Raw genomic sequence first — 20939 nt, 5'->3', positions numbered from 1 at the left:
ATAATAATAAAATTAGTATAATTGACCCAAATTTTAGGATACACTTAATTTTAATATAAAAAGTTTTTAAATTGTTATTTAAATTTTTGTTAAGGGTGAGAAAATATATCGATAAGTCAGGGAACCCAGCTCTAAAGAATATACTGAAAAAATACTTTGTTACGAAAAATGGTGTGATGAGGAAACGAAAAATATTATCGATAACTATGGGAATCTGGAGCATCCAAAATGATTCGCTTACGGCGCGCTATTTGTGAACAGGTGGAAAACTAACTAAAATATGGGCTTATTATGACTTACCAGTGCTTTCACCTTTGCAGTTGCCACAGCTGAAGGAGGCGTGCCATGCGCTAGAGGTGCCGACAAAGAAGCACCAGCTCCAGAACGCCCGGCAACCGACTCTGGAATGGATTCTCCCATCTGCGGTTGCGCAACGGGAGCGGGAAGTGCTAAATGCCGTGAAAGATCACCCATTTGATTGCGCCTACATAGAAGGAGTTAATGTAGTATCCAGCTCCGGACGCAGTGCAGCGAAAGTAGAGTTCCAACTACGACCGCAAGCCTTTGTGGAACAGCTCCTGCAGGCCAAACAGAATCCAGCAGACGTTCCCATTTCACACCCAGAACACATTGTAGTGGAGTTCAGTTCACCAAACATTGCCAAGCCCTTCCATGTGGGCCACCTGCGATCCACCATCATTGGCAATGTTCTTGCGAATCTCCACCAACACTTGGGTTATCGCACAACACGCTTGAATTACCTAGGAGATTGGGGCACACAGTTCGGCCTGCTTGCCTTGGGCGTCCAACTGAACAATGTTACTGACCAGCAGATGCAGGCATCCCCCATAGAAACGCTCTATGCATCATACGTGGCCGCTAATAAAGCGGCGGAAGAAAGTCCGGAAATCGCCCAACGAGCACGAGATCTCTTTGCGTCTCTGGAGGCGGGAACGGATGAAAACATGGCCAAACAGTGGCAGAAGTACAGAAAGTACACCATTGAAGATCTGTCCAAAGTTTACCAGCGACTGGGGGTCCACTTCGATAGCTACGAGTGGGAGTCTCAGTATTCCCAAAAGCAAATACAGCAGGTTCTGGACAAGCTACGAAACGCTGGTCTTCTGCAACGCGAACTGGATGGCCGCGAGGTCGTCGTGGTGGATGGAAGACGTATCCCAGTGATCAAGAGCGATGGTTCCACTCTGTACTTAGCCAGAGATATTGCTGCTCTGCTGGAGAGACTCTCAAGACTACAGTTCACACGTCATCTTTACGTAGTGGACAATGGCCAAGCTGACCACTTTAATGCGCTCTTTAAAACGGCATCGGCATTGGACGAACGCCTGAATCTTGAGCAGCTGCAGCATGTAAAATTCGGTCGCATTCACGGTATGAGCACGCGTCAGGGCAAGGCGATCTTTCTAAAGGAGGTCCTGGACGAAGCACGCGATATAATGCGGGAAAAACGAAACCTTAGTGCAAGTAGGTGACATCAGTATTAATTGAATAATACCTAATCTAAACTATATTTTCTAGCTACCAGAGAAAACCAGTCCCTTGACGATGAGCTTGTGTGTGATATTCTGGGAGTCTCGGCTGTCCTTGTAAATGTTTTGAAGCAGCGTCGGCAGAGGGATCACGAATTCAGCTGGCAGCAGGCTCTTCAGGTAAACGGAGATACGGGAATAAAGCTCCAGTACACACACTGCCGCCTGCACAGTTTGCTGGATAACTTTAAGGAAGTACAACTGGAGGACATCAAGCCGGACTGGCAGCATTTTGTCCAAGAGCCAACAGATGCCTTGGATTTACTTTACGAACTGGCACGTCTGGATCAGAGTCTGTGGCAGTCAAAGCAGCAACTGGAAGCTTGTGTTCTGGTTAACTATTTGTTTGGATTGTGGTGAGTAATAAATATTATAATGATTAAACGAAAATATAAACTCTATGAACATTGCAGCAATGCGACCAGCCGAGCACTAAAGCGATTACCTGTGAAACTGGAGGGTTGCCGGCACAAGCAATCCCAGCGTCTGCTACTCTTTCATGCTGCCAAGCGGACACTGCAGCAGGGTATGCAGATTCTAGGCCTCCGGCCACTCGACCAGATGTAATATCAGCCAAAGATGCCTCCAAACAGAACCGATAACATACTTGATATTTATTAAAACATTTCAAACTAAAATGCAACCAGAGCCTGGGGGATTCACGTGTAGCTCTAACGCTTCTTCCACGTGTATTTGCGGCGTGCTCCTTCCTGTCCAAACTTCTTACGCTCCCGGCGGCGATAGTCACGTGTCAGCAGGCCGGCTGCAATATAAATTGCAATTAGCAGCAGTGGGTGAAGGGAAAAGAAGGAAGAGGGTGCTCTCTTGCACTTACCTAGACGCATTGACTCAATCATCTCTTGATCGACAAAGCTGCGCAAACTCATCGCAATGCCCCAACGGATGGCTCCAGCCTGACCGGAAGGTCCGCCGCCCTCCACATTGGCCTCCACATCGACTTTGCCCAGCAGTTCGCTAAATTGCAGCGGGAAGAGCAACTAAAAAAAAAAATCGAGATAACGAAAATTGCGAATGAGAATTAGAATTAGAATGAGATAATGCTGAGGCTGTGTGGCCACCGTTAGATGTCAAGTTCGAGCGCCCGGGGCAGCAGCCATTGTCCGGATCACTCTCTGTGTATATACGAAATGAGGTTGCGATAGCGCTTCCTGTACAGCAACAATGCGACTAGATAATAGCAGAATCGTTAGCCAAATTAAATGTCTGTGGGCCGCGCGGACAGGCCAGTAAACTGCAACAAATTGTTGCATGTCCGCCTGGCAATTAACGAACACACGTCGTCAATCGAGTGGGTGGGAAAGGTTAGTTCTAGGTGTGATGCAAATTATAAGCGCATTACATTATTGCATCAAGTCGTTGTAATTGCAGAGCCGCGGGCTATGATCAGCACGCGCTGTACCGTTAATAGGTTTGGTAACAAATGGCAGAAATGATTGTGAAAACTAAAAAAAAACATCTAAAGCAGAATAAAACTCTTTTCAATTTGGAAAGCTATTCAAGGAATTGAGTCATGTTCCGCAGGGTATTACAATTTCAGTCAGAAGCTTGTGACCCTATAAATCATATATATTCTTGATCAGAATGAATAGCCAAATCGATCTAGCCATGCCCGATTGAAAAACAAATTTTGGATCATTAAAATTGTCAAAAATTTGAATTTTTAAAAATTTAAATTAAGTATGCAGATTTGTTAACCTAACAAAAACTAACATAGCAATGCTTTCCGATTGTAAATTAGATGATTTTTGACTAAGCTATGAAGGATTTTCTCTGCAATGGTATAATAATTTCGGCTTTCCGAAGATGCTTTCCTATCTTGTTATGATTAATAAAAGATGTTTAAGAAAACTATAAAAATATATTAATCCTACACACATTTAATGTTAAAAAAAAAAAACAAATAAATAGCTGTTCATTCCTTGATTTTGTTAAAAATATACACCACAATGTTGTAAACTTAATTAAGATTCAGTTATATGAAAGATACATTAATTTCCCCTTGATATCCCACTGTTAATTCCATAAAATCCGGATATTAATTAATCAAATATAAAATAATATTGCATATTAAGTAAGCAAAGTTCACAGATTCCAAAGATCAAAACAAATCGTAACTCAATTTTAGCGATTCAATTTTTTTGTTGCTATTTTTTGTCCCATTTTTTTTTTTATTCAACTGCGTGGGAAACAAAGTCAAGGGGCTTGACAGACGGAACGCCTAACAATGGTCGGAGGCAGCACACACAGACAGTAAACGTTATGATTAAAAAACAATAAACAATAAAACTACAACAATCGAACGGGGAAGAGCAATTTTTGAACATTTTTTTGTTCTCGTCTCTCCTTCATTGATTTTTTTTTTTGTTTTTGGCAAACCACATTGACAACGTCCATCAATCAGCGAAAATATTTTGAGAAGAGCAACAAAGCGACAGAGAGAGGGATTTGATTTGTTTAAACAAATTGCTAGATGACTTCACGCTACAGTAACAACCCTAATAAACATAATAAAAGGCTTATACACACACAATGCGAACAAGATTTTTGAATTAATGCAGGTACACACAATTACTGCGAAAGCCGAACGCCAGAAAATACTTAATTGACGTTGATAAAAATAGCAACAAGTTTGCAGATCTCTGGTGGACTGGTGACGAGGCAAATCCGAAAACTGGTTCCCCCAAACTTCAGGGTTCCCCGAAATCTCAGCTCAGAAAAGACAAAACAACAATAAGAAAAATATAGTCTTGTTCTCAGCTGTTTTTGGGGGTGATGTGAAAGCCTCAGGGGGCGGACAGCCTACCGGCATCTCTCGTAGTATCGTGCACTTAAACTCGGCGCTTCAAGAAAATTCGCGGCAACATTTTATTATGATTTAAATGAATTTTATAGTTTGACACATGAGAGAAGACGACACGACAAAAGCCCCGAAGAAGAGGATCTCGTTCATATATACGTTCTGTGTAACGGTGTCGGGAACTAGGGATATATATAGTATATATACTAAGTGTCATCTACTTCATTGGCGCTCGCTTTGGAGACACATCATATCGTGTACGATATCATTTCGGCGCAGTTCTTCTTTATCAGTCGATCCAACGTCGTTGAGCGCGCGCCTCAAGTGTCGGAAAATTTTGTACTCATCGTCCGAGAAAATATTCTTTAAAACATCCTAGTCCCATTAAAACACCAATATAAGTTTTCTTTTTGGAGCGAAATGTGGCGAATATTAATTAAACGCCGGCTACGGGCCTCCTATTAACAGACGACTTAATGTAAAGTGGATTTCCTTAAAACTATACAAATGTCAACTTCTCGAATTGCATGAAACTTTTAAGTTTCAAACGAGTAAAAGTGTATATTTACTCGATAAAGAAAAAGGAATATATAAATAAACCTTACTAAGAAATCCCACAAATTTTCATTAGAAAATCAGCAAAATAAACCATCTCCATAACCGAAAGCTTAGCTCATGAATAGCAATTGAGATTTGTTTACACTCGGTGCTCGACATTTGTCGACTGCATTATCCTTTAATTCGTGAACTATTCACGCTGGAATTCAATTGCAACTGCATAGGCTCACAAGTATGAATATATAAGAATCGAATCTAGTACACAGTGACTGTACGACGTAATGTGGGCAATGGGTAATGGGGCATGCGCTTCAGGTTCAAGGGCATTGTGAACTCAAAAATAAAACCTAACTCAGCCCAATGCGTTTGCTCACATAATAAAAACCCCTTAAAGCCCCCTAAAGACATCCACAAAAGCGCGAGTAAAGCGAAGAAAAATTTTAAATTGATTTCAATTATAATTGAATCAACGCGCCGCGACAAGGAATGCCCGAGAAAGTAAACGAACGACGAACGAACGATCGCGAAGAATGTTCGGGGAAACGCCATTTCCACCTCTCTCTCTCGCTCTCTCTCTATCCCTCTCCCTGGCGATAGCAATGGCGCAGTTTTCCAAAATGGCGGACGCTGCGGCGGCCTATACTAACGGGTGAATGGCAAGTGGCACTTCCGGGCACCGGAATCAACAAAAGCATGCCGCCTTTGTCGACGCCTTTCCCCCGGAACGCTCTATTTAAAGCGAGAAATATGACTTTTTTGCAAACGCAAAGTATATATTAAAAACATATTAATTGACAAGGCGATTTCCAGCAATTCACACAATTCTGTAATCACACGGGGGCGTTTTAAAACAAATATTTGCTCGGTGTGTTAGCGACTTTTGGACCTCGCAGACTCCAGACAGCGCAGCAGCAGTGTAGCTATCGACAAGAGCCCAGCAACGGATCCAAAACTGGTTTCTCAACTACGCACAGAATTTGATTAATTTGCTCGCATAATTTAGCCCGACGGACGATGCTTGTTTATCGCCGCCGCCAGAGATTTGTTTAATAAGCCAGCAGCAGCAGCAGCGAATTTAGTATTTTGTTTTTGGCCCAATCAAAGAAAGTTTCTCATGCGTTGTCGCCGGGCAAAACAGAAATACCTGTGTGCTTTGCTTTTGTTTATATTTTGCAAACACGTTCGGAAGATTCCCAGAATCGTTGGAGAATTGTTTACGGTAATGCGATGCCGAAAGTAAATGCATCAAATGGAACCTAAACAAGCTTAACGCCTCACTAACTAATCGAATCTAATGTAATGCCGTAATTATATAGTTTCTCTGGAGTCGTGCTACTGTTATGGCTAATTACATAAGCTGGAAAGGCTGAAAAAAACCCCGATAAGAAATTTGTTTTCTTAACGAAACAGATGTCTATGCAAAAAATTAAAACAAAACAATAACTGAAAATTTAGGAGAAATGCCCCACAGAACAATATGAGTAAATAAATAAGAAAAAAGAGAAGGGTTAATTAGCAAAAACTTCCCCTCATTTATATTTATAATTTATACAATATATATATAGAATATATATTCAATGTATTTAAATATATAAAATCATGGTGACATATTAACTTTTGATTTAGGAAACACTACTTAAAGATGGAACCGGTCCTGCATCTCTAGGAATTTTTGCTTATAAACCGAATGAATGAGTCTGTCTGTCCACCTCTGACGTTGACATGAATTGTAAATAATACGAGCAAACAAAATCAAGCAAAAAGTATGCAAACAAAGGCATGGGTGTGAGTGATGGAGGGGGTTCTTTAAACATAACCAAAAATAACCAAACTTTCATTAACAACTTAATTTGAATTATTATTTGCAAAAGAGAAATATAGGATATGTAAAAACGCAATAAGTTGAGGATATAATTAAAGGGATTAGCTTAGAAATCTTGAAAAAATATTATAATCATTAGATAGCTTTTACGTTATTTGAAGACCTAGGATTATCATCATATATCTTGTATAGAATTTCAGTTTAAGAATTCTAGTAACTTTGCCTAAATTTGAGTCATACTTCAACCATAAACCCCCCTTAAAGCATAGCCGTAACCAGTAGCACTTTAAGATAAATCCCTTAGATAGTGTGGCGATAATAATGGCCACGATAGTGATGATGGGCTTATCGCTGCGTCAAATGGAAGACGCTTAGATAACTGCGGCCACGAGTGTCGCATCCAACGCACGCAGAGACATCTTGGCCAGAGTCCGTACATCCGGGCGGGTAGGGAAAGCCAGTCAGTTGGAGGAGTTAGCCGGAGGAGGAAAAAGTGACGCTAAATATTAATATTTGTGCAGATATTGTGGGCAGTGGACTCAGTTGGGTGTGCTTCGCTCAGCGGGATTGTTTAGAAAGAGAGATCCCTCTCGAAACTCTCCTCCAACGACATAACCATCTTTGCAGCAGGCTATCGAAAATGTCAACAGGCCGCTGAAATTGGCCTGTAAATTTTGGCGCTGATATTGGAAAGTTACTTTTTTTCCTTTGCATATTTATAGCCGACCGTTGCCCGTTGCAATTGCGTTGAGTTTTTTGCGCATATTTGCGCGTTTTAATTGCAACGACCACGAAAGCAGCAACAGCAGCAGCATTGACACCGGCGACGGCGATATCAACAGCACCTTCTGGCCGTCACCATGGAGAATCTTGGCTACAAGGAGGGCAGCACCAAGCCCCGCCGCATGACACGTTCGATCAGCGTCGTTACCAAGACCGAAGTGGAACAGCCGCTCACGGAGAATAATGCAAATAACCGGTAAGTGCCAGTTGGTGTTGCCAGTTTTCAGTTTTCGGCTTTCGGCCACATCAGTTGCATTTGCAAAAGGCCAAAAAGAGTGTGTAAATCGGGCTACAATAAAATTTATACAAAAAATATACACACACTTTTATACACTTAGGTGTGATTACCCAGCCCAAAAAGTTTTCATGAGTTGGCTGCAAAGACACGGAAGCATTCCGTGATTAATGATTAATGTGACAACTGAATTGGCAATTGGCGTATAGCGAACATATGTTGTAAAAGAAAACTGTGCGGATTTTTATTTATATAATGAATGCATCCTGTGTGTGTTTCAAGATGAGTAAACAACTGTTTTTCTGCGAGGAGAAATCGGCTGACTTCCACAAAACAAATTGTTTTGCACAACTCAGCTGCCGATTATTATTATTTCACATGGTTTAAAACCAAAACAAAAAAAGCAAACAAAAAGTAGGAAGTAGAACTAATGTTTAAAATGTAGGCAACTTAATTAGAAGGATTTAGTCATGGCAGTACATTAAACGGTACGTTTAAATATTTAATCAGGGGTGGGCTTAGAAATAAATTAAAAGAGTAGAAATAAAGAAAGAAATTGAATATTTCTGAAGGTTGTATCAAATTGAAGAAATTGCTTGAAGAATTTAAAAACAAAGCTTTAATTAATGGATAAAACAACAAAGGGCTTTCAAATTAAATGAATTTAACATTGAAGTACTTTAAAGTATTTTTTTTTCCCTACAGAAGGGTTTAAAAATAGAGTTTTCAAATGTCGATTGAAAGTAAATGTAGTTTTAAGGACAACGTTATTTGCCTGCGAAATATAAATATTTAAAGCCCCTGAAGATATATTCGTCGTAATATACTTATACTTCAGTGTATTTTTAGGTATATGACATAAAGTTTCAAGGTTACAATAATTAAAAAATCGTGTTAAAGACCACTTTACATTTTTCCATTAATTTATTTTTTATTTGAAGGTATTTTAATTTCATTCAGAAGCTTGAAATGCTGTGAAAGAATCATTTCCAACCCTATAAATCATATATATTCTTGATCAGAATCAGCAGCCAAATTGATCTAGCCATGTCCGGTCTTAATATAAATTTTCGAAATTTTTCCAAATTTTGAAAATTTTATAAGGGGTTACATCGTTAATTGTCAAAAATTGAAAAAAAATTTGAATTTTCTAAAATGTTAAATTGAGTATGCAGATTTGTTAACCTTATAAAAACTAACATAGAAACGCTTTCCGAAATGAAATTAATCAATTTTAGGCTTAGTTATGAGCTTATTAAAACTTTAATTTGTCATATAAAATTATCAAAAAATATTGATTCAAAGATAGGAAATATTTAAGCCTAGTTATGATCGATTTACGATTCTATCCTTTAATTCAAATGCAAAATGCAAAAACTACGGCTACCTAGTTTCCTTCTTGTTTTTACTATTGTTTTGTCTTATTTACTCATCCACAAAAGCCCAACTCTCTAGCCAAGATGTGTCAAAGATTTTCACACCCACTCGTACCGAATCCAAAAAGAATTTTTGGCAATCGATCACACACACTCTCCAGAGCCACCTTTTCTCTCTCTCTATATATAAAAATATCTCCCCCTAACAGGTCTCTCACTCTGTAGTTTACCTCTCTTTTCGGATCTCGATCTCGACTCGATGGCTTAACCAACAACGGCTTACGGTTTTCCATTCGGGCTCAGTCGGTTTTGGAACAACAATGCAGGCGGACGCGTTCGTAGCTGGCTAAAACACTAAACTAACAGATACTAACTAAGGCTAGAACGCGTTCGTAGTGATCGTAGTCTCTCGCAACAACGAAAATAACAACAACAACAACGACGAATCATAACAATATCAGCTGAAATAACGTCCGAAAAATCGACAGCAACAAAAACAAAACGGAAGTGAAAAATTCGCGTTTTTTCACACAAAATTTTGTACATTTTCCGCCCGTTAGACACAATTGTCTAAGCCTCTACAAAAGGCCCCCATTGTGAGGCACTTGTCCCGTTCTATTCGAATCCGATCCGCTCCGATCCGAGTCCATACCCGTCCCTCTGGACCGATCCTCAGTCCGTATTTTGTGGATCGGTCAAACAGTCGACGGTCGACGGGCTCTCCCATGTATTTCGGAAATGAAATTAGAAATTGAAAACAGCTCATTGGCGAATTGGCATCATCCGTGGATATGGCTGCAAACGGTGTACGTATTCAGGTCCAAGTCGGATCCGCGGATCCCCCGGATTCCCAGCTTTTAAGTGCCCAACAATGGGCCATAGTGTAGTTTAGTCGTAGTCGAACTGTAGCTCTGGTTATACAACAAGTGCAGCCTCTTCTGGCCATGGACAAGGTCTAGATTTATGCAGCCGAGTCACTATGCTGAGCACATCTCAAATAAAACAAACCCAACCGGTGCAGTCGGCAAATCCATCAACGTACGGCAACTAGTGAATAGTGAACAGTAGGAAAAACTAAATACTAAAACAAAAAAATTAAATAAAATAAAATAACTAAAAACGCTTTAAACAATCTGCCAACTTTGCATAACTCTCAACGCAAAAACAAAATAACACACACACAATAATTATTTAAAATTATGCATGCTCGAAAAGTCAACAGATCTCGAACTCTGGTGTTCAGTGCCATTTAAGCAATGGAAAATATATGTTTACAAATCCATAAAAAAAACGTTTCACATAGCGACAAGGGAGTGGAGACAAAGAGAAGTGCGAATCTCTCTCTAATGGCTTTGTCTATGATTTAAGCCAAGTGATTTATCGGATTTATAGTGCTCAGAACCCTTGAAATAGTTACAAGTTCATGCAAAACACTAAAAAACTACAAATTCATAAAAATAGTGTTTTTTAAATTGGTTATTTTCAGCAAGTGTGGTCATTAAAACCCTAATTTTTCAAATCTAATCAGTAATTACTCTGAAAGTTGTGATGTGTGAGGGATAATCATTAAATGTTGTGTGCTACGTGAACTAAGGAAACTTTCCCAGCCATAAAAGCGTTTGTTAATCCCAGACTAAGTTTATTGATTGTTTAAAACTGAAACCCAAAGATAGCTCTTAGTTCACATTAATCCTCAAGCTATGAAAACTAGTTTTAAATTAAAAGAAGATAGATCAATAAAAACGTACATATTTGCAGTATTGATAGAATATCTCTAAGGGATTTAAACATTAAGTGGCTAATTAAAATAAGGCTAAAGATATTGATATTTTTATATGACAATTTTTTCAACAAATCGAAAGTTTAAAAAACTCATAACTTTGCCAAAAATGTATTAATTTTAATTCGAAAGTCGTTCTTATGTTACTTTTTATTAGGGTAATAAATCTGCATACTCAATTTAGAAATTTAGAATATTCAAAATTTTGCCAATTTTTGACAATTTTAATGAAAAATTTGAATTTTTGAAAAAAAGTTTGAAAATTTATATTTTGACCGGGCATGGCTAGATTGATTTGGCTGTTGATTCTGATCAAGAATATATATGATTTATAGGGTCGGAAATGAATATTTCACATCCTTACGAGCTTCTGACTAAAATTAATATACCCAGCAAGGGTATAAAAAGAATTAACATGTTGAGAATTTTGTACAATCATTTGTCTTTCAATTTGATGATGAATTAACTTACTGCAATTAAAGCGTTAGATAGTTATTTGATGAGAAGCTCACACTGGCTGTACAAATGCTTTAAGTTAGTATTCCATACCGTATAATTTCAACTAAGTGGGAATATAAAACAGCACAAATAAATTCAAGAAGCTAGTTATAGAACTAATTTTAAAACCCATTCATTATCTTTCCCTCTTCAAGTTCAAACCCTATCCCATTCTTCGACTAACTTAATTCGCTACTCCTTTAACAGTTTCAAATCGATTCCACCCAACCTGATGGTGCGATGGCGGAACAACACTGACGCCATGATCGAAGCCCAGTATCCGACCGCTGGAGAATTCGAATACATGGAGTGTGGACCGTCACCGCCGGCGGAGAGTGCGCCGAGCATGTACGACAGCTTCGAGGAGCCGACCAGCGAGCTAAGTGTCCAAATATGCAACGATACGCTGCGGATCAGTCTTATCGACCAGATGAAGAGTGCCGCCGGCCGCGTGCGCCTCTTCGAGGATATCGAGCAGGGCAACGTGGTGGCCGAGAGCATCCGGACACACTTCGAGGCCGCCTCAAAGCTGGAGAAGAATCTCAGCTACCTGTGGGCCGCATATCTCAAGCGCTGGGATCTGATCGAGAGTCTGCTGGAGGCGGGAGCCGAGCTCCACTTTTGCGATCAGAATGGCATATCTGCCCTACATCTGGGTGCCTTCAGTGGCTGCCTGGCCACGCTGGGCCTCCTAGTGGCCAAGGGCCTGAATGTCAATCTTCAATCGAAATGCTACACGCCATTGCATTGCGCCGCCTTTGGCAATGCAGCTGAGGCGGCCAAGTTCCTGATCAACAATGGAGCCGATATATCCAAGGATACTAATAAACCAAATTGCGAGGAGAGCCTCTTGCACTGTGCGGTGAGATCCAATGCCCTGGAGTGTTTGCAGATCTTCATTGGCGAGGGTGCCGATGTGAACTCGCTCAAGCCAAATGGCACCAATGCCATTCATCTGGCTGCCGATCTGGGTAACTTGCAGTGCTTGGAAGCTCTCCTGAATGCCCCCAATGCGGATGCTAATGTGCGAATCTGCATCCGCGAAAAGGAATCCACAGCCCTGCATCTGGCAGCTGATGAGGGCAATGTGGAGTGCGTCGATCTGCTGCTGGCCAAGGGAGCTGATGCCAAGTTGAAGAATCACCGAGGTTTCACGCCCCTGCACTTGGCGGCCAGAACCTCCAGTTTGGAGTGCGTTGAGTCTCTGCTGAGGAACGGCAATGCCGATGCCAATGCCGAGGACTTTGATCACCGCACTCCTCTCCATGCGGCAGTTGGAAAGTCAGAGAATGCCTATGACATCATGGAGACCCTTATCCAGTGGGGTGCAAATGTCAACCACAAGGATATCTATGGGTTTACAGCTCTCCACTTGGCCGCATTGGACGGCTTAGTGCAGTGTGTGGAGATGCTGATATTCCATGGAGCGGATGTGACCACCAAGTCCAAGAAGGGCACCTCCGCTCTGAACGTCATCACCCGGAAGACGCCTGCTTCGGTGGCCATGATCAGGCAGAAACTGGACGCGGCCATCACGCTGCACCACTCGCAGGTGAGTTGAAGGCATAATTCTATAAAGTTTGGGCAAGCTCTACTAAGTACTCTCCTGGTTCTCTGATATTTTTAGGACCCCGTGAATCGTGAGGTGGAACTGGAGCTAGACTTCCGTCAGCTTTTGCAGCATTGTCATCCACGCGAGATCAGTTACCTAAACACCTTTGTCGACGAGGGTCAGAAGGAGATCCTGGAGCACCCACTGTGCTCGTCGTTCCTTTACATCAAGTGGGGCAAGATCCGCAAGTACTACATCGGCAGATTGATCTTCTGCTTCAGCTTCGTGCTCTTCCTCACACTCTACGTGCTGACAGCTCTGGCCCATAATTGTTACAATGGCAGCAAGGACGACAATACGACTATCCAGGCGCAGGAGTTGTGCCAGAAACAATCTATCCTGGGAGATATGCTGAGGAACAACCCATTCGTGATGGAGATGCAGTGGTGGGTGCTGGTTGCCATCACCATAGTCGAGATATTTAGGAAACTTTACGGTATAACGGGCTACTCCTCGTTTCGACACTATGTGACGCAAGTGGAGAACATTATGGAGTGGTTCGTGATCACAAGCGTCTTTGTTATATCCTATATATACACCAAGCAGACGTACACGTTCCAGAATCACATAGGCGCTTTTGCGGTGCTCCTGGGTTGGACGAACCTGATGCTAATGATTGGACAGCTTCCGGTTTTCGATGTCTACGTGGCCATGTATACGAGGGTCCAGGGAGAATTCGCCAAGCTGTTTATGGCATATTCCTGCATGCTTATCGGGTTCACCATCAGTTTTTGTGTCATCTTTCCTTCATCATCGTCGTTTGCCAATCCTTTTATGGGATTTATCACTGTGCTGGTGATGATGATCGGTGAACAGGACTTGAGTCTATTGATTAACGATCCTGATGGCAAAGATCCACCCTTTCTCCTGGAGGTTAGTGCGCAGATCACATTCGTGCTGTTCCTACTCTTTGTGACCATCATCCTGATGAACCTGCTGGTGGGTATAGCTGTCCACGATATCCAGGGATTAAAGAAGACAGCGGGACTATCCAAGCTTGTGCGGCAGACCAAGCTAATAAGCTACATAGAGTCGGCATTATTTAATGGCTATCTGCCCACCTGGCTGCGGAACTTGCTTCACTATACAGCTCTGGTTTCACCTCAAGCTTATAGAGTGGTTTTGTGTGTGAAGCCGCTAAATCCCAGCGAGAAACGATTGCCCAGAGACATCCTAATGAAGGCGTACGAAGTGGGCAAGATGCGCAAACACTTCGGGCACACGGTGTCCTCGAAGAATCCCGCTGAGAACTATCTATCGTACAAGAACAAGTACAACAATAACAATGGCTGCGCCACCACGGGTTATGTGCTGCCCGATGCTGACCCGGATGGAGGCCAGTTCACAACGCTGACCACCAAAATCGATGACAATGCGGATCGGATCGAGTTCCTTACCCAGGAGATCCAGGAGCTGAAGCAGGCGCTCATCTCGCAGCAACAGCAGGCCAGCAAAGTGATCGACAAGCTGCTGATTGTCATATCTAATCAGCAAAAGCAGAATCTGCGCAAGTAGCAGTAGCATTTAGTGCACACTCCGTATTGGCATATTTATAAACCAGAGTTAGCTCTATTCTAGACGTAAGGCGGAGGGTTGGTAAGACCCCGAAAAAAAACCCAGAACACTGTTGATATTATACCGTAGCAGCGAGTTGTAGTTAAAGAAATTTTGATATCGATGCGCCTGGCGCCCTATACATACGCTATATAGCCATATACCACACCATACTATTATCCATACAAATACTACTATAACTAGTGATTAGTTAAATTAGAGGCGAGCAGTTGGCAGGATTGATTTGTGGCTGGTTTCAGGCTGTGTTGTTTTGGCGTTGTCGTCAGAGAATCGTGTACATCATACATAATAATTTAATGCAAATTTATATTCTTAATAAAGTATATGCTATATCTATTGTTATGAATTGATATGATGTTTCCCTATGGCAAAGCAAAAGGTGGTTTAAATTGAAATAATATTGAGTGTAAAATATTTCCTGTTTCTATATCTACATCCCTAGCCAAAGTGGATAAAAAAGTCTAATCAGTCTAAGAAAACTATATCGCAGACAATATCGAAAAAACGCTACGCTGTAAAACAATAACATTCATGAGACTCACCTGCTCCCTGCAGTTTTCATCTTCAAAGTAGGAAATATCCTTTCCATTAATGCTGATCTTTCCCGTACCCGGCAGCCGGACAGTAACATCAGCTCTCGCTGTCTTGCGCAGGCACTCGTATGTGGTTATGTACTGACGTCCCTCCCCGTCGATCTTTGGCTTGGGCACCTCCATTTGCTTGGACTGATCCATCAGCGGTTTCAGAAATCGTTCAATGAAAGCCTTGCTCTTATATGCGTAAGGCGAAGCGATAAGGCGATCCATGGAGTTACAGAAGTTGGAGTACTCAATATCCGCAATGCTCTCCACCAGCAAAAGTTCGAGCTGATCTTTAGGCATAAGCTGGAAGCCAGCAATTTCACTAAAATAAATTAACTTATTCGTATTTTGTTTTTAAAGTAACATTGACATGACTTACAGCTTCTGATTTTCATCAGGTTTGTTGCCACGACGCAGCATGCGCTCCTCCAAATCCGCCAGCTTGTTGGTTTCCTCCACTATATCCTTTAACAATAGGAACACAGTTAAAACACATCTAATAATCTAATTAACTAAACTTGCAACTTACATGCAGCAGCTGGAAAAAGTTGGGCTTGCCGGTGTAAAACAAGCTGTGGAATGGCCTTCCCGTTTCGTCAAACTCTGCTGCCTTGCGCGCTGGGAATACAACATCCGGCGACTTCATGGCAGGCCGGGCCTTTGGATCGTACAAGCCCGAGGGAAACAGATATGATATCGCCTCCTGCAAATCGTTAATGCATTATATTTGGTAAATCTTTTTTCGTCTTTTGCCAAATACGTCGACATCCTCCTGCGTAAAAGTCTCCGCATCGGCGCCCATCATATTGGCCAAGTGCCGCTTGCCGATCTGGAACTCCAGATGTTGGGTCTTCATGAACTCGTCATGCTCGTTGGCTCGCTTCAGGTACGCCCGCATAGCCTTGCTGACCTTTTGCTTTTGAACAGCTGCCGGTGCAGCCTGGACGGTCACTTCTGTGGCAAATGAAGCCGCCGCCACCTGCAAAGTTATGCAAACGTTGAAAGGCGTAAGTATGAATGTCGCGAAAATCGGCAAATTTACGCATTTTTACAATTTGTTTTTTTGCTTACCATTTGGCCTGTGGGAATGGCAGGTGACTTGAATCCATTGTGTAGGAGATTCCTGTTAGTTTTCACTATATTTAAGCCAAAAACACGCAGTGCCATTGCAATGATTTTTTAGAGCACAGCGGAAAGAAGAAGAATAAACAGCTGCTCAATCAGCTGCACGTAGACTCTGTAGAAAGTGTTGGAAAATTATAAAGTTTTTTTGATTTATCGTGACTATCGGTTCTTTTAGTGTACAATCGATAACAAATAAAACAATCGCCAGTTGGCGGTAAGACAATTGTATTTAACAAATTCATTGTTGAAAATTAAATTTGTAAATTGAATACCATGCCCGCACAATGCCAGAACACAATGAAGTTAACAGGAATTTAAAAAAAAAGTGTTAAAATAATTTAAATTGATGAAAAACTTCTTTTTTATTGTTACCTTTATCCTCCTTTACAAATGCTTTTATTAACTACACTTTTCAAACACTCACTTTCAATGCTGATATTTTTCATAAATGGAAATTGAAACGTACACAAATTAAGGAACACAAAAATGCAATGAAAACCTTTTCAACAGCTAATTATAATTATCTGACTTTAACTCTATATAATTATTTATAAATAATTGCCTAGGCTTAGCGTTGAGAAATGGGGTTTATCAATTGCATTATGGTATGTAATGCGGCTACCAAAATTATGTTATAATATATCAATATTCTCTTCGCTTTTTTGCTCCGTTTGCTCTTTATTCCGTCCTCTCGCTTGTTGAATTTTTGGTCGCAGTAAAATTGTATATTTATATAAAGCAATTATTTTGTAATAATGCCACGCCTACTTCCACGCCTGTTTGAGCAATTTACGCGACGCTAAATGCTTAACAATCAACGAACCCGATGTGAGCGCGACTAGCACTATGGAAATTAAAATGTAGTCAAAGTCTTCCTTCAACAAATCGAACGTCTTTGATGGCGCCACGCGCGTAACGAACAAATCTGGAAAAGATTGAAATTTTGAGTAATTATTTAAGACTGCTACCTTCATGTGATGCCCACCTAAGCCCGTGGCGACGACTAGACAGGTACTCTCCAGACCGCTGGGCGCTGTGTAAATATTACGCAGGCGCGCGATCGTCTGGTTATAATTTATATGGCTCTCCGTAGGCAAAGGCAACTCGGGTATATAGGGAATAGCTCCCTCCTCCCGCCCTTGCGTCGTGGAGGCGATGGGACGGCGGGGGTCCAGCAAATGCCACGGCATTTCCACAATAGAACCACTGGAGGTGCCAACTACGAGTATGAAAAAGTATTGGTAAGTCACATCTGATTAAATATAAGTTTTTATAACGTACTCAGCACATGCTTATTGGTAATTCCGCGCTCTGTGATCGTTTCCCTCAGAGCCTCGACTATAGTTGGGATGATATAAGACTGGCGCTCTACCAGTGGCATTGGTGGCGCCTGCAGGGAGCTCCAAACACTGCTATTGGCCTGGGACTTGCCCTCGTAGAGCTCAATGGTGGCTTTAAATTTAAATATTAATGTTAACTCGCTGTTGATTCCGTATAAAGAGCGTTTACTTACTAATCTCTGTACGTCGTACTTTCTCGTTGAAATAGGAGTAAGCCAGCCAGTTCTCCGAGTGGACGATGCTCAATGGAGCCCGCACCTTGCGATGCGTCATCGTGAAAATTACAGAGCCAGAAACCACATCGACCAGATACAAATTAAGAATAGCTAGGAAGGCATTGGTGAGAAGTTAGTGGATTCCATATAAAGGAAATACTTTAAAACGCACATTTATGGGTTGCATCCGGCGCCTGGGTTACGAATGCCACTAAATTGGGATTGATGTATTTGTACAGCACCGAACGATCCCCCAGCACACGTCCCTGCGAGTGGACATGCTCAATGGGATTCTTGCCGGCCATGCCGATAATTTGCTGCTCAGAATTGTGGCCGCCCAAGCGTACGTTCCAAATGTGCGTGCTCGATAGTTGCTGCGGGAAATATATTAATTAGGGGACAGCGCGGAGAACTTTAAATGGTCTAACTTACCCCGCCCGCATATTTCACAAAGTACCCAGTCAACTCAGAGGTTTTTACATCGGCTGTGTAGAGATATAAGCCATCGGCCTGAGAATATACCGAAAACAAGTGTTTCAGAGAATAATATATACTGAAATAGGATATTTGTGCCTTACCAATGAAGTGGCATGCTGAGGATATACATGGACCTTGTTAGAGGCATCCAATAAAAGAATTCCCTTGACAAAGTCCTTTTCAGTCTCGCCCAGCAATGAGAGCTGCTTGACTTTGTAGTCTAGCTGCAGGAGACCGCCCTCAGAGGCTTGGCCTGTGATGGGATTGAAGCGATAGAGCACTCCGTTGCCAGTTACCTACAGCAAAGACGGGTATTAAAATGGAAAGTTGGCCAGAGCACACAGCAGACTTACAGCATCCTTGGCCAAAATAGTGCAGAGTGGCTGGAGGGGAAAGTGCTTGGCCGATCGCTGGACAATCAGACGCATCTGCTCGGCATTGTCAAAGCCTTTCACATTGGGTAGATACAGTTGCCAGTGGTGCTTGCCGGAGATGTTGTCAATACCAAATATCTTTCCAGAACGTGTCAGCACAACCAGCATTTTGTGGAGGCCGAAGGAATCACGGACCAGACCAGCTCGCTGAGTGGCCGTTGGCGGTGGACCAAGACCGATGACATGGAGGAACAAGCTTCGGATTTGAACAATTTGTGTAGTGATGCGTCGCAAAAACGCGCTGACAATATCTCCTGTTGAAAGGGGATTTTGATAGCCATGAGATAATATACTAATTTGTTGTAATTTTTGTATATAAAAAATAAAAAATACAGTAAAATCTGGGGGCTTGCATAACAAAATAAAATTGTGGTTGTGTGCACTTTTACAACAGCATTTCATGAACTTATATTGGAAATTATAAACAATACAATATACAACATTCTTTTACGTTTTTCTTCAAATTAACTTACTCTCGAAACTTGTGAAATCCACTTTGGTGGGCAATATTTGGAATAAATCATTTAGAATTTCAATTAAGTTTATCTTCTAAAAACAATACTCACCAGCCTTGCCTTTCATCTCATTCTCCAGTGTCCCCTCGGTATCGGCCAGCGGCAGATCCACAAACTGCGTATCAATTACGTTAGCCAGGGCCTCCTCGCGCGACCAGCGGATGCGGCCTTGCTGCACGGCCAGAATAGACTCGGCACTCGTACTGAACAGGAACAGGCAGCCCTTGCCCTCTCCATTGCGTTTCAGCTTGCAGTCGAAGCTATTCAACGATGGACTGCCAAAGTGTTCGGGGAAGGGCAAACTTTGCTCTAGTTCGACTGCCGGCGAGCAGTTATCCAGGTAAACGGCATTGATCTTGAGAATCTAGAAAAACAAAAATTTTTCATAAATATTGTATAATAAAGAATATTCAACAGTAAAGAACTCACTCCAGAAGTGACATCTGCAAAGGCCAGGATCTTGCGATAGTTAAAGCTGCCCACTGCGTAACTGGAGCTCTGCAAATCTCCGCAGACGGCTTGGTCCTTATTGACACTGATGAGTTTTCCATCCGCAATCACCACGCCATTGAGACCCTATTTATTAATTGCAATTATGTGCTTTAAATATGAACAACTCGAGACTTTGAATCACTTAATGTGTAACTTACCGCCAAGGGCTGCAGTTTGCTCTTTGGTTCTGCTATGAGCGCTGTTCGGAAAGCCTGGGCACTCTTGGACACCAGATCCAGGCTAATCAACTGCTTGCCATCTACGCAGATGTAGTACGTACCGCTGAGTAGGCAGCTCTCTGGCGTAATCCACGAGGCCATTACCTTGCTAGTACTTCCAGTGCTGTGGCCCGAACTGGCAAAATAGGCGGTAACTTCCAAGTGGCTTTTCCAGGTCGGCACCACGTGGTACAGCACTGATTTGCTGTAAAGCCATAAGCCATCCTGGGCCCGCTCAGTGTTCAGCGGCATAGTGGACCACTCCCATTCTAGGGCGCCCATGTTGGTGTTCCAACCACGCACCAGAGCCGGCGCATATCCCTGAACGGTAAGCATATCGAAGCCCAGGTTGCTGCCAATAGGAGCGGCGGCCGTATCACTGCTATCGTCCGAGAAGCCGCTCACCTGCAGAAGTTTGATATCGCCGCGCGGTTTCTGCTCTAGCACCTGACGCCATACAACTTCACCGGTCTTCACGCAGACACTGGCCACGACACCCTCGTTCGTGCTGACCAGAATTCGCGGTTGAAAGTGGTTCAGGTCCACGCGGGACTGCCGCAAAGCACCCACATTCACACCTCGCCTGCAGGGGGGAATGAATAGAACCACCGGATTAACGCCGGGTCAATGGTCAGATATCATGCCACTCACCAGTCGAACTTTTTGATCTGGTCTTCGTACAGCGCCGAGCAGGTGCTCAAGAGCAAAAGAGCCGAAAAACCGGCCAGCATTCCCTTCGCCTGCATGTCGTCCGCCTTGCTTTCTCCCCTTTGACTGACGTGAGCACTAATTATTCAACTTCCTATGCGTTTCTATGTTATAAACTAATCAAAATCCACATTAATTCGTGTTTTCCGTCATAGCAAAAGGGATGGGAAGAAGAAATTGGAACAGGGTTGGTTATGACAATTGGCCATACGATATTTCATCGTTAT

The 20939-nt window shown here is 42.2% G+C and overlaps 4 protein-coding genes across 7 annotated transcripts; 2 read left to right on the top strand and 2 right to left on the bottom strand.

Moving 5' to 3' along the window:
* Nucleotides 1-140: 140 nt before the first annotated feature.
* Nucleotides 141-2188, top strand: ArgRS-m (arginyl-tRNA synthetase, mitochondrial). 2 transcript variants are annotated; one of them, XM_020955915.2, is made up of 4 exons: nt 141-261; nt 321-1485; nt 1540-1906; nt 1964-2188. In XM_020955915.2, exons 1-4 carry the CDS (start codon nt 229-231, stop codon nt 2115-2117), a joined length of 1719 nt encoding a protein of 572 aa, XP_020811574.2. In that variant the 5' UTR covers nt 141-228; the 3' UTR covers nt 2118-2188. The 2 variants fall into 2 exon arrangements, with proteins under 2 accessions (XP_020811574.2, XP_086697082.1); XM_086840956.1 differs by having other exon boundaries at nt 166-261; nt 1976-2188.
* mRpS9 (mitochondrial ribosomal protein S9) lies at nt 2150-16450 on the bottom strand. Its single transcript, XM_020955926.2, has 7 exons — nt 16260-16450; nt 15949-16167; nt 15718-15891; nt 15568-15653; nt 15150-15510; nt 2386-2548; nt 2150-2313 (listed from the first exon to the last, which is right to left on the bottom strand). The coding sequence occupies exons 1-7, from the start codon at nt 16353-16355 to the stop codon at nt 2222-2224; spliced, it is 1191 nt and encodes a 396-aa protein (XP_020811585.2). The 5' UTR covers nt 16356-16450; the 3' UTR covers nt 2150-2221.
* Nucleotides 4594-14953, top strand: wtrw (ankyrin repeat domain 61 water witch). 2 transcript variants are annotated; one of them, XM_020955871.2, is made up of 4 exons: nt 4594-4846; nt 7471-7727; nt 11628-12972; nt 13048-14953. In XM_020955871.2, the coding sequence occupies exons 2-4, from the start codon at nt 7609-7611 to the stop codon at nt 14545-14547; spliced, it is 2964 nt and encodes a 987-aa protein (XP_020811530.1). In that variant the 5' UTR covers nt 4594-4846; nt 7471-7608; the 3' UTR covers nt 14548-14953. The 2 variants fall into 2 exon arrangements, with proteins under 2 accessions (XP_020811530.1, XP_020811548.1); XM_020955889.2 differs by lacking the exons at nt 4594-4846; nt 7471-7727 and adding an exon at nt 9434-9948.
* A 200-nt stretch (nt 16451-16650) lies between the features above and the next one.
* Nucleotides 16651-20934, bottom strand: EMC1 (ER membrane protein complex subunit 1). 2 transcript variants are annotated; one of them, XM_020953090.2, is made up of 13 exons: nt 20656-20934; nt 19945-20587; nt 19724-19870; nt 19346-19658; nt 19253-19273; nt 18699-19033; nt 18447-18641; nt 18301-18378; nt 18041-18242; nt 17827-17979; nt 17595-17765; nt 17299-17532; nt 16651-17238 (listed from the first exon to the last, which is right to left on the bottom strand). In XM_020953090.2, exons 1-13 carry the CDS (start codon nt 20748-20750, stop codon nt 17078-17080), a joined length of 2748 nt encoding a protein of 915 aa, XP_020808749.2. In that variant the 5' UTR covers nt 20751-20934; the 3' UTR covers nt 16651-17077. The 2 variants fall into 2 exon arrangements, with proteins under 2 accessions (XP_020808749.2, XP_020808759.2); XM_020953100.2 differs by lacking the exon at nt 19253-19273 and having other exon boundaries at nt 20656-20931.
* Between the last annotated feature and the right edge of the window lie 5 nt (nt 20935-20939).

This window comes from Drosophila serrata, unplaced genomic scaffold, assembly GCF_035046125.1.
Source record: "Drosophila serrata isolate PLE 108 unplaced genomic scaffold, ASM3504612v1 contig_382, whole genome shotgun sequence".
NCBI lineage: Eukaryota > Metazoa > Arthropoda > Insecta > Diptera > Drosophilidae > Drosophila > Drosophila serrata.
Note: the sequence above shows the minus strand (reverse complement) of the source record. Positions and strands in the feature narration are given on the sequence as shown.

Excerpts from the sequence above, each read along its gene's own strand:
- ArgRS-m (XM_020955915.2), top strand. The coding sequence starts at position 229 with ATGATTCGCTTACGGCGCGCTATTTGTGAACAG. Across the intron at positions 1,486-1,539 it reads AAAACGAAACCTTAGTGCAA|CTACCAGAGAAAACCAGTCC; the intron begins GTAGGTGACATC and ends TATATTTTCTAG. Across the intron at positions 1,907-1,963 it reads AACTATTTGTTTGGATTGTG|CAATGCGACCAGCCGAGCAC; the intron begins GTGAGTAATAAA and ends TGAACATTGCAG.
- wtrw (XM_020955871.2), top strand. The coding sequence starts at position 7,609 with ATGGAGAATCTTGGCTACAAGGAGGGCAGCACCAAGCCCCGCCGCATG. Across the intron at positions 7,728-11,627 it reads GAGAATAATGCAAATAACCG|TTTCAAATCGATTCCACCCA; the intron begins GTAAGTGCCAGT and ends CTCCTTTAACAG. Across the intron at positions 12,973-13,047 it reads TCACGCTGCACCACTCGCAG|GACCCCGTGAATCGTGAGGT; the intron begins GTGAGTTGAAGG and ends TGATATTTTTAG.
- mRpS9 (XM_020955926.2), bottom strand. The coding sequence starts at position 16,355 with ATGGCACTGCGTGTTTTTGGCTTAAATATAGTGAAAACTAACAGGAAT. Across the intron at positions 15,654-15,717 it reads ACTTTTTCCAGCTGCTGCAT|GATATAGTGGAGGAAACCAA; the intron begins GTAAGTTGCAAG and ends CTATTGTTAAAG. Across the intron at positions 2,549-15,149 it reads ATGAAAACTGCAGGGAGCAG|TTGCTCTTCCCGCTGCAATT; the intron begins GTGAGTCTCATG and ends TTTTTTTTTTAG.
- EMC1 (XM_020953090.2), bottom strand. The coding sequence starts at position 20,750 with ATGCAGGCGAAGGGAATGCTGGCCGGTTTTTCGGCTCTTTTGCTCTTG. Across the intron at positions 18,642-18,698 it reads CTATTTTGGCCAAGGATGCT|GTAACTGGCAACGGAGTGCT; the intron begins GTAAGTCTGCTG and ends TCTTTGCTGTAG. Across the intron at positions 17,533-17,594 it reads TACCAATAAGCATGTGCTGA|TTGGCACCTCCAGTGGTTCT; the intron begins GTACGTTATAAA and ends TCATACTCGTAG.